Here is a 13793-nt window from a genome sequence, read left to right as displayed (position 1 = left end):
AGCATTGGTGTAAAACTCATGAGTCCACGGTGGAAACTCTTACTGATTAAAGCTGTTTTTTCCCAAACAAGCTGCTCACCTTGAATGACTTTCCACCTGAACTCTGTGCTGAGCTTCGCGTGATGTTGTCAGTGATATGTTTTACTGTATGTTTATTAATATGTGGTAAGTAATAAATCTTTTCTGCTTGGCAGGTGTCCCAGTGAATAGCAGAGTGTCCTCTAAAATCCAGCAGCTTCTCAACACCTTGAAAAGACCAAAGCGCCCACCTTTGAAAGAGTTTTTTGTTGATGATTTTGAAGAACTGCTAGAAGGTTAATTTTCTTTCAAATACATTTTTCACTCTTTGTGTAAGCGATTCACAAAAGAACTGATAAGTCTCTTCCCAGTAGAAAACAAATCATGGTAGAGTTGATATATTGGAGGGAGAAAGGTCGTATGCTGTCACAAATGAAACATAATCTTCAGTTCAACCCTCCTGCTCAGTGTGCTTGTTCTCTCCTCCTCCCTCACTTTGGAAACTCTTCTGATTCAGCCTAATTTGGGCCAGTGTGATGAGCTAGTGAATACTAAAGACAGTGATTTGCAGATACTTGGAGAAATTCTGTTCACATCTTTGTCAAGAAATTAATTGGTGCACCCAGAAGTTGTCATGTTTGGTGATGGTCCCCTCATCACTTCTTGCCTCAGAGATTCTAAATTCTACCCTATGGTAAGCAGTGAATTTATAGAGGGTACTCTTCGGAGTAAATCGGGGCATGGCCCAAGTGTAACTGATGGTGCAGTGCTCCTGTGGAAGCTTCCTGTTCAAAGAGGTCTGATGAGATCAGGCTGCTCGAGGCTGTGTCGGGTCCCATCTGAGCATCTACAGCCACAGAGATTCCACCACGGCCTCTCTGGCCATTCGCAAGCAGCTGCTTGTCTGCAAACATCCCCACGTCCTGCTCTGAAAAGCTGCTCTGTAGCCGCTCACTGCCCAAATAGATTTGGATGAAAGCAGTTACTTATTAGTAACTGCCATTTATTATGATAATACTGTTTGCATACATATTAATATCTTCTTAAAATCCAGAAGCTTTCGTTATTTTAGAGGTTCAGAGGAATTAAATACATTGAGTGCAATGTGCAAAGTGTCCTGTCTGTGCACTACGTGGAAGGATAGTGCTTGCACATGCTCTGCAGATATTGCTCAGCTAGAAACCACTATTTTCCTCTCTGTATGCCTGTGTCCAGGCAGAAAGAAAGGCATCTTGAGCAAATGTAGAAGTCGCTTAGCCTTTAAAACCAGGCTTAGCCTTTAAAACCAGCTGCAACGGCAAATTTTGGAGCATGATTTTTGTTCCGTTCTCTTAGTCCTAAAACATTAAATGAAAATTTTTTGCTCGGTGCAACGTTTTTGAGCAGCTGCTACTAGATTCCCTGTACTTTTTGTTTGATGTTTTAAGATAGGAAATGATGCATTACGATACAAAGCTTCTAGTCTTTCGCTGAAGATTTTTCAGGCAAACTTGCATTGAGGCACACATATGTCATTGCAGAGAACAGAAAGCATCACTTCAAAGTGTTAATTTTACTGATTGCGTAGATTGACTGTTAGCGAAATCCAACCTTGGCTTTGTTTTGCTCACTGAGATCAAGACACTTCACCTTCTTGAGCAGCTTGGGGCAGGATTTTAACAGCCATCGACTCAGAGACCAAATGGCATAAAACCCTACAGTGTTCCACAGCTGAGAGACACGATCCAGAAATCAAACAAAATATTCTGTTAGCGGCACAGTTTTAGCTGTAGATAATCCATACCAGGAGCATTTCATCTGGCTTTTTTTTTTTAACGCATTGTTACAGAAGCATTGTGTCATTCTTCATCACTGGTTGAGAATTCAGCGTAGCGAAAATAAATGTCCAGTTGTGACTGAAGCCATTCTCTCTGATAATGCTTCTTGACTCGGTGTAGGGTTTCATTTAAACAGGTGTGAACAGCAAAGAGCAGAAAAATATCTCTCCAAAGTAGAGAAAGAGAGTGAACTAGGGATTGAAATTCTGCTCCTGTGGCCAGGTGCTTTGAATAATGTGGAATCAGAGCTCCAAAGTGATGGCAGTTATTTTTTCTGGAGCCAAGAGCTGATGAGCTTAGCATCATCAGAGAGCAGAGAAGTGATGGTAGCTGTGGGGAAGAGGAAGGTGAGAACAGTTCGTAGAACAGCCTGTGGAGTGTAACTTGCACCTGTTGTAAGGATTGACATTTTCCATGTCTGGTTTCAGTGCAACAGCCTGACCCAAACCAACCAAAGCCCGAAGGAAACCAGGTGAACGTTCTCAAAGGGGAGCCCGTCGGTGTGGTGACCAACTGGCCGCCCTCTCTGCTGGCCGCGCTGCAGCGCTGGGGAACCACCCAGCCCAAAGCCCCGTGTCTCACGGCGCTGGACACCACCGGCAAAGCTGTTTACACGCTCACCTACGGTAGGTGTTGGTGGTAACTGCCAGGTGTCCATTGTGCAAGTAATTTGTTTTACTTAAGAGGGACTGACTGTGCTCGGGACAGATACTTTGAGATTGCTGTTTGAATGGTGGTGGTGAATTCATTGTCTGTGAAAAAAACATTTTAAAGAATATGGTATTGACTCCTTACAAGTGGCTATTTGTGAATTTCCAACAATTGTGTGGGTTTTTTCTTAAAGAGAACACTAAAAATAGCACAGTGTGAAATAACAGGAAGAAACAGATGACTAAACATGGCACTCCTCAGATTCCCAGAGCAGATATGAAATTTTAGCATGTTTTTGCATATCCTTACAGAGAAGATTTCTACTTTAGGAGCATAATAAAGATGTTATTGTGGGAAGAGTAACTCGCCTGTATCAATGAGCTAAAAATATTTTAGTAATTGCATTTTTTTGAAAGTAAGCGTCCTCCCCCGGGCAGTTAACTACAGCATTTCATTGGATAGTATGATAGAATGTTAAAGTTTCTTGTTTGCATTCTTACAGCTGAAGTGTGTTACAGGAAATATCACTGAGTAGCTGCATCGGTTTCATTACTTTGCAGTGGAGCTTTGAGAATTGTTTAGAATATCATGTTTAGTTTTACATTTGGAAAATAATAAGGAAAAGAAAAACTAACAAGAAGCCAAGCTCTGAATTGTACTCAACCTCTCTGCCAAGTGCACTGAATGGCCAGACTGGCCAGTTGATGTACTTGAGTCCTGTGTAACACAGGGACAAAAATGTTGAATTGACAAGCTTGGGACTGACAGACACAAAATAACTGATGGCTGCTGCGTGGTCTCGAAGGATGTCAGTACATGATAAAGACCCTGTACTAGAAAGCACAGTCTGGGATGCTGTTTGCCACAGCACACTGCTTTGGGGGATTCTTGCTTTGATTTACCATTTAGAGTGGAAGATCTTTGCTGTTGCTCAATTTTTTATAAATAGTTTCTCTAGCAAAGCCCTTTTTTTTTTTTTTTGGACACTAAAAATTAAAAATTGATTTTTACATTGTGTCAAGTAGTTAGATTGTTTGTCTTTGTATTTAATAACTTGGAATATTTTGTCTGAATTATTGAGAGCTGTGTAGATCACTACCGAGCCCTGAAATGGCATTTTAGAGCCAGTTATTTTGGCATTTATTCCAGCCTTTGTTGATTTTAGTTAAGTTTATGTCCAGTTTAGGATGTTTCTTTTTAGGATCTCTCATTTCCAAGCAGCTTGCTTTCTCTAAGAGCCTCCTTAAGTGCCTTTTGGAAATGCCGTGAGGTTGTATCAACCAGATTAGTGCGTGTGTGTGGACACTCGCACTGAAACACCAGAGGACTTGGTAGGTTTGTGAGGTGGGATTGTGTTCACAACAGCAGCGTCCACTTTTGCCCAGTCGCTGGCTCCTGTGCCTGTTCACCCTGTCCTAACACTACCGACTTGCCCAATGCATTTATCAGGCACTGAGATTTGAAATTAAATGTTAAAATTGTAGTGTCTGTTTGAAATTTCTGTATTGTCTGTTTTTTCTTTAGGCAAGCTGTGGAGTCGAAGCTTGAAGTTAGCGTATACCCTGCTGAACAGGCTAACCACTAAGAATGAACCCATGCTGAAGCCTGGAGACAGGGTAGGCTTCTGTTTCAAATGGTCTCTAGGGATATAATAAGACAGTGAGGACCAGCTTTAGCTAAAGAAAACCTTGTTATACTGTGACTTATTATATTATCACAACATTTAGTGTTTCTGTTCCTGGTTTAAATACGAACCTGAACATTGTTGGGAAGATTTTATTTCCACAAATTAAAAAGCAGCCCTCCCTTCCACAATGACAGCAAAAAACATTCGTTATTTTAATGTGTTTTTATAGGTAGCTCTCGTATTTCCTAATAGTGATCCGGTTATGTTTATGGTGGCATTTTATGGATGTCTCCTGGCAGAACTTATTCCCGTTCCAATAGAAGTTCCGCTAACAAGAAAGGTAGGCAAATCTATTCAGCATTTTTGTGGCTTGATAAATAAAGGGGGTGGGGGGGTGGTCTAAATCCTCTAGTCCTTACATGGGACCCCTCAAAGCCTGCACTTTTGAAAGCGCTATGGTGCATCAGTTGAACTACTCGGTGCATGTCATATGTTTGGAAAGTAATATGTAGTTAGGGAAGGGGGAAAATATATGAAGCTAGTAAGTTAACTATTTTCGGATATGTAACTGTAGAAATTATTTTAATTCATTATTTTTGAAAAGGTGTGTGGAAGTATTTCTTAAAAAATAATACAGAAGTGCTGTCTTTTCAGCCCTCATGCTGAGTGATGAGAGCACAGGCAGGCAGAGACACCACAGTAATTGGAAATATCAGGATAATCTCACACACGCTGAGGTTTTTAGGAAAGGTGTGAAATCAAAACTGGAAGTCTACAGGCTCTGTTCTTCAGTGCCTCAGGACTCGGAAGCGCCACCAGACCAGCTCTTTGTTTTACCAGAACTTAGAAACATCCCTGTTGGCATGGAGGCCGATGTACAACCATTGCTTTTGACACTATTTTACTACCATTGCTTGCCAGATCTGTTAATACTGCCAAATCTAAGGTGGCACTAAGAAAAACTAAGCCTTTTGAGCATAAATGTCAGTCTTTTGTCTTCCATAGAAGGTCTTAACGGGCTAGAAGTTTGGGTTTTTTTCCTGTGATCTGAATTGGCTTAATATTTTCTAAAATGGAAAAGTTACAGTAAACTGGACAAAAGCTTCATTATTTGTAAGTTTGCTATGATGTGGTTTCTCTGTAGGATGCTGGCAGCCAGCAGATTGGGTTTCTTTTGGGCAGCTGTGGAGTGACACTGGCTTTAACCACTGACGCCTGCCAGAAGGGCCTTCCCAAAGCTCAGACTGGCGAGGTGGTTACGTTCAAAGGTATGTTTTGAAGCTACTCACATTTCTTTATAGGATAAAGAGTGGATATCTCCTTCTAGCTTACATATAAAGAAGTACCTGCATTGTCAAGACAGCGCTTAGTGCTTTTTCATGTCGGAGGGGTAATGCTGCAGCTTTTGTTATACCTCCTATTGTTATCTCTGAATACCGGGGGGAAAAATGCTGATTTTTGGAACTGTAATGACAGTCACTTTTCTTTTTCTCTGAAGGCTGGCCTCGCCTCATTTGGTTTGTGATTGATGGGAAACATCTGGCAAAACCAACCAAGGACTGGCACCCGCAAGTTCGGGACGCCAGTGCTGAGATTGCTTATATTGAGGTGATCCATTATAACATTCTGAATTTACAGTTATTCTGTTATAGTTTGTCATAGCACGTTTTCTTTCTTTAATCTCTTGGTGCAGTAAGAGAGATCACTGTAATATTTTTGATTATGGAACGTTTCCCATGAGGTTCCCAGGCAAACTGTCGTTTGAGTGGCTGTGCTGAGTCAGATTGGAGATTTGGGATAATTGACATTTTGGGATCCCTGGGACAATTTGTTTAATTGGGGTAGAGAAACAGATTTCATATGATATTAACGTGTTCACTGAACATAAATGCATCTTTTATAGTAGATTAAAGAAAAAACAGTTTGCTTCATTTTTATAATAAAATATTCTTTCAGTTCACTACTGTAAATTTTCTGGATTTTGTTGTTACTCTAATGCTTCTATTAACTTTCTCTTTTCAGTACAAAACAAGTAAAGAGGGCAGCACCATGGGCATTACTGTGTCTCACGCTTCCATGCTGGCACACTGTCACGCATTGACTCAGGCCTGTGGTTATTCAGAAGGTGAGTTGGACAGGTACAACTTTAGAGCGACACTCAGAGCTCTGAATATGCAATTTATGTTGCAAAATCATGTTTACTCTCTTAAAAGAACTTTAGATGAGCAGTGGTAGCTTTAATTGCAAAGGGAAAGACAAACGTGTTCATAATTGTTGTGATGTGTGAAGGAAAGTAAGAAGCCACTTATTATAATTAATATGTATTAAATTAAACATTGAAGAATGTTTAGTACAGCCATGGTAATATTTCTCACTAAATTTAGTTGTTTCAAATATAGCTTAACTTTTTCAGTTCAGCTGAAGAAGCTTGCGTCAAAACTAAAGTTTCAGTCTGCATAGTTCATTGGCAAATGTAACAAACACATGGTATTAAAATGAAAACAAAGTCTTAAATACCTTGTAAAAAACTAGTCTATAACCATAATTTAAAGATTATTGTTGTAAGTAAAATAAGACACTTTCAACTTGAGCAGCCTATTTGTTTTAGACAAGACAGCATGGGAACATAGCTTTGATTTCTTAGCGGGGCTGGAAGTTTCATAATTATGTTAGCAGATATTTTGAGTTCTTAAATATTCTCATAAATATGCATCTTAAGTCTGATAGTTTTTCCTTCGCTTTCAGCTGAAACACTAACAAATGTCTTGGATTTCAAAAGAGATGCTGGCCTTTGGCATGGTGTATTAACAGTGAGTGTTTGAATGAATGAAAAAAACTGCAGCAAGTTGCTTCTCCCAGGGATATTGGTATCAGAATGCAGTCATAAACCCTCAAACCTTATATTTCAGTATTTATATTTTTCAGAATTAAGTGTTACTTTTTCAGTAATAGACTGCACCAGGCGTAGCTTATGTTTTTACTGACTATACACATGGTTTTCACTAGCAGTTAAATGTAAGAGTTATGCTGTAGCTATGATGATTTTTTTTTAAGTATTGGTACATGCTGTGTGTTCTTTGAGCCACTTCGTATTTTATTTTTTTAATATTTTTCTCACAGAGTGTTATGAACAGGATGCACGTCATCAGTATCCCCTATGCATTGATGAAGGTTAATCCACTTTCTTGGATACAGAAAGTCTGCTCATACAAAGGTAACCTTAAAGGATTTTTACCTAACCCTTCTCTTTTTTGATGACTTAAATAAAAAATTGTATAAATTGTCTGCTCTAAGGCCACTGCTCTTTTATCCATCTGGGTTCCTTTGCCATAGCTTTAGCAATTGATTACTCCATTTCAGTGTTATATGTAGCGGTATATTCATTGATGGGTGACATTGGTGGCTTCTTCTGATAGAACTGTAAAGAAACTATGTTTCTCATCTCAGTATTTGAATTTGTAGTAAGCATTTAAATTCTATAATCAAGTCCATCTGGAGACATTGAGTATACATGTGGCATGGTATTTAGAAAACAAATACAAATGTCAAATATTTATGTTTGTAATTTGTTTCATAAATTTATGTAAATCCGTAAAAATACTTATGTAATTTTATATTTTGTATTTATTTTGTTCTGCACACACACCATAATTTATTTTCTTTATTTTCAGCCCGTGTAGCAGTAGTCAAATCCCGTGATATGCACTGGTCACTTTTGGCTCAGAGGGATCAGAGAGACGTCAGTCTGAGCTCCTTACGAATGTTGATAGTGGCAGATGGAGCTAATCCATGTGAGTACGGATGCAGTTGTGTCAGCCCAAGGTGAACTCACACGCTGTAACTCACAGAACGCTGGGTCTGCGCTGCAGGAGCTCATCTTGTTATAGTTCATCTTCAGCAAAAGAGAGCGAGCAGCAGTTATTTCTTTGCCAAGGACACTAGAGTGTCCCTCAACTTTCACAGAAAATGTTCTGAAGGATCTGTTCTTTACACAAAGAGTAGTTTGCAACGTAATCTGAAAGAGGTTTTTAAAATTACAAGTAAACCATAATGCCAGTTTCAAAGCAGTTGCTCATGTATGTAGACATTAAATCTTTGAGTTGCGATGTCTGATTCTGCACGTGCCCCTGGGGCTTGTCTCAGTCATGTGCGAGGACATAAAAATGGGAGCAGTCACAGCCTTAACACAAAAACCATTAACTAGAGTATGCAGTAGGTTCTTGCCTTTTTCTGTTAATCATATGGTGACAGTTTCCAGTGATTTAAGAAAGCAGCTGTGAGGTTTCTTTTGCAACAGGCAAGAATATACCTCCATCGCTTAATTTTGTCATTCTCATACAGCAGCAAATCTATAGTATTTCAGATTCCTTGGAGTTGCATGGTAAGAGATCAGCAAGTTGTGATGGCAGAAGGTGAAAGCTTGAAATGATCTTGCTGAGGTTGTATTTGTTGTAACTGTGGTTTCAGAGCTGATGCTCAGAAAGTTAGGCCGTAAAATGTTATTTGTATGCTAGTGATGCATCTACTTTTTCATTGCTGTTTGCACTTCTTAGCTATATTTAGCTGTGTAAATTCATTTTTTTAACTTCATCTTTACATCAGTGCTGTGCACTCATATGAATTGACGTGAAATTATACCTAGTATGTAGTATAATCAGTGAAGTTTGCTGGTTTGTGTTACGTGCCGCAATCCCACAACTGTAAAATACAGAGCTGCAGATGATGAGGTATCCTCTTGCATTTTGAGCTGAGTGCTAAAGGCCAGGTAGAGTTTGGAACTGAAGATAGGTCAGAAGCTTTTGATGTTAATTTCTAAATGCTTCGGTTCTGTCACCTCTATAAGAAACACTTAAATAGACAACAGATCTAGTTAACCTCAGTGACAAAATATTCTCATCACTGAAGGGCTTTCCATGATGTTAAGTGTTGTGGAGTGCTGCCAGAGAAAGAGAAGTTATCAATTTCATTCAGTGAATTAGTTGTTAACCACTGTGAGTTTTTTCTCCAAATCTAATGTCTCATAATAGCCTGGAATGTCTCTTAGGCAGTTTGTATATTGGTTTTGTGCACAGATGCAACCAGATTTGTGTAGCTGAGCTGAGAGTCAGCACAGACTTCAAAATCCTGTGGCTCAAGCTTTCCTGCCCTTGGCAAAATGTTTTCAATTGTGTGATTGTTCTTTTTAGGGTCAATATCTTCATGTGATGCATTCCTGAATGTATTTCAATCCAGAGGTTTGAGACCAGAAGTAATCTGTCCCTGTGCAAGCTCTTCAGAGGCACTAACTGTTGCTATTCGCAGGTAATTCTCTTTTCTGAGGAGCGAGCGGAAGCATTTCTTGACTACTGAATTGCATCTGGTGTTAAAATGTTAATCAGGAAAGACCGTTACGCACATAAAGATGCTCAAAGACCTAGACAGAGGAAGTCTGAGGCTCCCAAGTATCTCTTTCACTGAAGGCTGGGTGATTTTTGTTTCCTTTTAAAAGTGTAACATTTTCTAAAAGCAGTCAGTCATAAGGTGGTTTTATTACTGTTTGGGAGAGTGGGGTCTCATCCTCAGTGATGTTGCTGCAGGACCTTTATAAAATGCCCCAAAAATCAAGACTGCTACTTATTTAGTAGGAAGATGCTGAATCTTCAGGTAATTGCTTATATACAATGTCTTGTAAACAGGACTAAAGAAAGAAAAAGGTATTTGTGACTGGTCTGAAAAACACCGTTAGATTTCTGGAGATAGCAAGAGATGCCCTGAAAAAAAAAGGAAATACTTTTATTATAATGAGACATATGGATGGAATATGCTGTAATTTTTCGACAGTGGTTTTGATCCAAATGTGCTTTTCCAGAAAACCAATTTCAAGTAAACTTGAAACAAACAAACAAAAATAGACCTTTTGGAGAGTGGTTTTTCTAGTGGGAGAACAAATATTTCCAAAATTTAAACACACACATTTAAAGCACTGTCTTTCATAACAGCACCTGGAATTTTTGCTCTGTTGCATCCTGAAAGATCAAGAATTACAGAAAATTGAGTTGTTCATCCTCCATCAGTTCTGCTTACAGCAAGAAGTATCAAGCCCTCCAGACACTGCCTAATTTTTCCTGATGTTTAGAAAATTTAACCTTTGAGTGCTTATTTTTGACACTTCTTTGCCCATAATATAACTAAATCCTCTCTGTAACACTTTAGAGTGGGAGGAAGCTAGGTTATGTTTTATTCTAGCTCTTTTTTAATCTAGTTAAACTATATTACCAGTCGTGAACTCTTGTTTGTTTAAAATGAGAAGCCATGATTTCCCTTGACTTTAAGCCTGAGAGACTCGCACCATGTTTTTGATGACCATATTGCCATGGGTCTGTTGGTTCATATCTGATTTGTCTTTGTGTTTTTCAGACCTCCAGAACTGGGTGGGCCTCCTCCAGGAAAAGCCGTGTTATCAATGAACTGTCTGAGTTTCGGGGTGATAAGAGTGGACACAGAAGAGAAGTTGTCTGTGTTAACTGTACAGGATGTTGGTCAGATCATGCCTGGAGGTAGGAAAGCATCTCATGTAGGTTTAAGCATATTCCATGTAAGTTATCTTTGCCGTTATACTTGTGCTGATGAGAAATATCAGTGTAAAATGATTAATAGGTTTAAGGTAGTATGACTTAGGTTTTGACATGTTACTTAAACACATGATGATTAAGTACTAGATTATTTGGTATTTTCAGTAGAGATTAATCCACAATAAATTCAAATGACCGCAGGTTCTGGTATGGGCAGATGCTTTTGGCTGGTCTGCAGGGTTGTGGTATTATTCGCTTGTTTCACGTTGGTGCTGACTGATGTACAGTTATGTAATAACAAATACAGCAGAACATCAAAACATAAAGCACAGTAAGAAATGTGGTCAGACCGCAGCTGCAATGGTGTGTCCATTTCTGGGCTCCCTGGTACCAGAGAAATGGAGCTGCTGAAGCGAGTCCAGCAGAGCCTCACTGAGATGATGAAGGGACTGGCTGTGCTGAAGCCTTGCTCTCTGTGCACATGTGTTGCACCTTAAGCTGCTCTTCATATGTAGCCATTACAGCTGTAAGCCCCCTTGGTTCATCTTGTGTAGTGCGTTTGCTCAGCGGCAGGTTCAAATCTGCCTTATGATGTTGGAAGAATTACCTGCACATTTGTGGGTAATTAATTCCACCTTTTCTATTTAAGTCGTTAGTGAAAAACACATCCCTGTCCTTGTGAAATGCTTAATTGGGTAGTGAGGGGGATCCTTGACAAAACTCCTTTTCCTTTGTCAAACACCTTGGAGCATTGTTTGGCAAATGTAATGGACCCTTCTGGTTTGGGATGACATTGGCAAACAGTTGACAACGCTACTACAACTTTCTACATTAGTAAGAAACATGGAAGAACGTGTCTGCTTGTGTGAGGGGAGAACAGTTAAGTGTGTATCCATTTAGTTCCGTGAAGTGATATGACTTGTAATTGATGGCTATTGCTGTTTTAAAATGTAGTAGCATGTGGCAAAACTACTTGTAGGTTAAGCAGAAGTTGGGAAACTTACATGAATTAATTCTTTTAAAACTCTGGTCAGCATTGGGCTATCGGTATCTGGGGCAGATTAGCTTCAATTTGACCAAATAATAAAAATTCCAGGTCTGAAGGTATATTTTAGCATAAATTTCTTTGTACATACCTTAGGTCAGAACATACAAGATAGAGGGTTTTTTTCTAGAGGATTAATCCAATGACTTTGTTCCCTGTGACTGTCTCTCAAAAAACAAGTTAAAATCTTCCAGAGTAGGAAGAAATTTAAAAAGCCAGCATTTGTGTGCCAAATGAAAAAAAAATGATTACTTAAGGAAATTAATTACTTACTTTCAAATGAGTCTGCCTGTACATTCTAACAGTAGATATACTTGTGTCTTACCTTGTGACATTTATGCTTTTTCCTGTGCAGCATTCGTGGAGATGTGCTCTGTGCATTCTCGCTTGGTGTTTGGCATACAGGAGAGAACATACCACCATTTCCTTTCCTGTTAATTACCCTCTTAATTACTCTGCTGACTGATGACTTTTGCTGTTTGTTTGGGTCTGGTTTCATGGGTTTAGGGTTTATTTTTTGGTGGTGTGGGGGTTTTTTGTGTGATTTTTGGTTTTGGTTGGGTTTTTTGTCCTTTCCTTAGATGGCTGTGCTTTTCCCAAAGGCATAATTGGAGTCAGATGCTATCCCTGAAGGCTTTGTTCTATCTTCTGTCCCCAGTGAATGCATTTAAGGTCTTGGAAGTGACCGTGTGCCATAGTCTTTCAAACATCTTATGACATAAGAGCTCACATTCTTGGATTTCGTTTGGTCCAAAGTGCCATGGACGTCATCTCCAAGCCAAGAACTAGTAGTCATGCTGAGGCTTGATCTCATTACCCTTGAAGATCCCTGGTGTACTTTATTCAGGAACCAGCTGGTTAAAAGGTCACAGATAAAGTGTCCATTTTCACCCTCCTGTTCTTCAGATCTTGCCATTTGTTCAGAAACACTGAGCCCACCTGCTATGGGGGTCTTATTCAACAGACCCCTGAGCACCAGGGTCATGTCTTATGTCACTGCTGTTTAACCCGAGGCCACTCTTGATGCCACATTCTCTTCAGTTGCCTTGGCTGTTTACTTACATTACCTACTGTGAATGCCAATCACAAAGCCACCAGGGAAGTGGAAGCATCCATAAAGAAATCTTCCCAGCTAAGACAGCACATGAATTCTTGAGTGAGAACCTAGTCTGTTTTCCCCTAGAATCTTCTCTGCAGCTCCTGGAGGGATGATGTTTTGTCTCACCTGTTGCCATAAACAATCTTTAGTTCATTTTTTCAAGTTGAACTGGTAATGATGTTAGAGAGAGTAATATACCTCTCCTGCCTGCTTTGTGCCTCCAGCTTTCCCATCAGCTGGGAAGGGATTGCCATGTCATCTCGGAAACGTATTATACCTCATGCTTGGACATGGATTTGGATGCTCAGCGTATCCAGTTACATTTGCCTCCCTGCTATGTCCCAGCTAAACGTTTCCATTCTTTTGCAGGGATCCTTCCCACATTTTTTCTTTGACAGGAGAGTAACTCTCATCCAGAACATCTACATCCCTATAGCTCCTAATCATATAAAGAGTATCATAGCAGCAGCTACTTTCTTATACTACAACAGAAAACTTTGGGTTGGTGCCAGATCTTAGGCTTCTGCAAGATGAAATTATACAGTGTCAAGTTCTGGATTCTGACTGTCTTCAGTTCCTTTCCCTTCTGAAGCTTAAGGAGAATGGTTCCGATTTCTCGAAGAGCGGGATGCTTACTTTGTCTCCAGTCCATGGATGTCTTGGAGGTTATTGTTTCTTCCGTCTGTGTCTCAGCAAACATTTGCCCAGGTTCTGGCAGTTATCACGATGCGTCCTCACTGCAGAGGAATTTGGTTCCTTTATCTCAGTGCCCCATTTGTGAAAGGAGTTGTTGCAGAACAATTTAGTGAAGCTTTCAGTCTTATTCCTTAGATCGCGAATGTGAGATAGAAATACCTCATCCCCACTCAGAATTTATCATAGTAGTCAATTCTGTATGTTCCACTTGGCTTCAGTTTGTCACATGATGGCATAGCAGCCGGCCACTGCAGCACTTCTTCCCTTGGACACCTCTGGCAATGTGTAT

At 39.8% G+C, this 13793-nt stretch overlaps 1 protein-coding gene across 4 annotated transcripts in view; it reads left to right on the top strand.

The window, feature by feature from the left end:
* Window positions 1-13793, top strand: part of DIP2A (disco interacting protein 2 homolog A) — a 106667-nt gene that overhangs the window by 67285 nt on the left and 25589 nt on the right. For all 4 annotated transcript variants that reach the window (XR_014184403.1, XR_014184404.1, XM_082056273.1 and 1 more), the window contains exons 7-18: window positions 195-314; window positions 2264-2461; window positions 4011-4102; window positions 4343-4453; window positions 5258-5381; window positions 5612-5721; window positions 6136-6238; window positions 6859-6923; window positions 7234-7327; window positions 7785-7904; window positions 9300-9414; window positions 10510-10649. Coding sequence is in view for 2 of the 4 variants with exons in the window: in XM_082056273.1 (XP_081912399.1) it covers window positions 195-314; window positions 2264-2461; window positions 4011-4102; window positions 4343-4453; window positions 5258-5381; window positions 5612-5721; window positions 6136-6238; window positions 6859-6923; window positions 7234-7327; window positions 7785-7904; window positions 9300-9414; window positions 10510-10649 (1392 nt within the window). In the remaining 2 variants the exon portion in view is untranslated. The remainder of the gene's footprint in view (window positions 1-194; window positions 315-2263; window positions 2462-4010; window positions 4103-4342; window positions 4454-5257; window positions 5382-5611; window positions 5722-6135; window positions 6239-6858; window positions 6924-7233; window positions 7328-7784; window positions 7905-9299; window positions 9415-10509; window positions 10650-13793) is intronic.

Source organism: Streptopelia decaocto (assembly GCF_964273445.1).
Source record: "Streptopelia decaocto genome assembly, chromosome: 6".
Classification (NCBI taxonomy): domain Eukaryota; kingdom Metazoa; phylum Chordata; class Aves; order Columbiformes; family Columbidae; genus Streptopelia; species Streptopelia decaocto.
The sequence above is the reverse complement of the archived record's forward strand: the minus strand, read 5'-3'. Positions and strand labels throughout refer to the sequence as shown.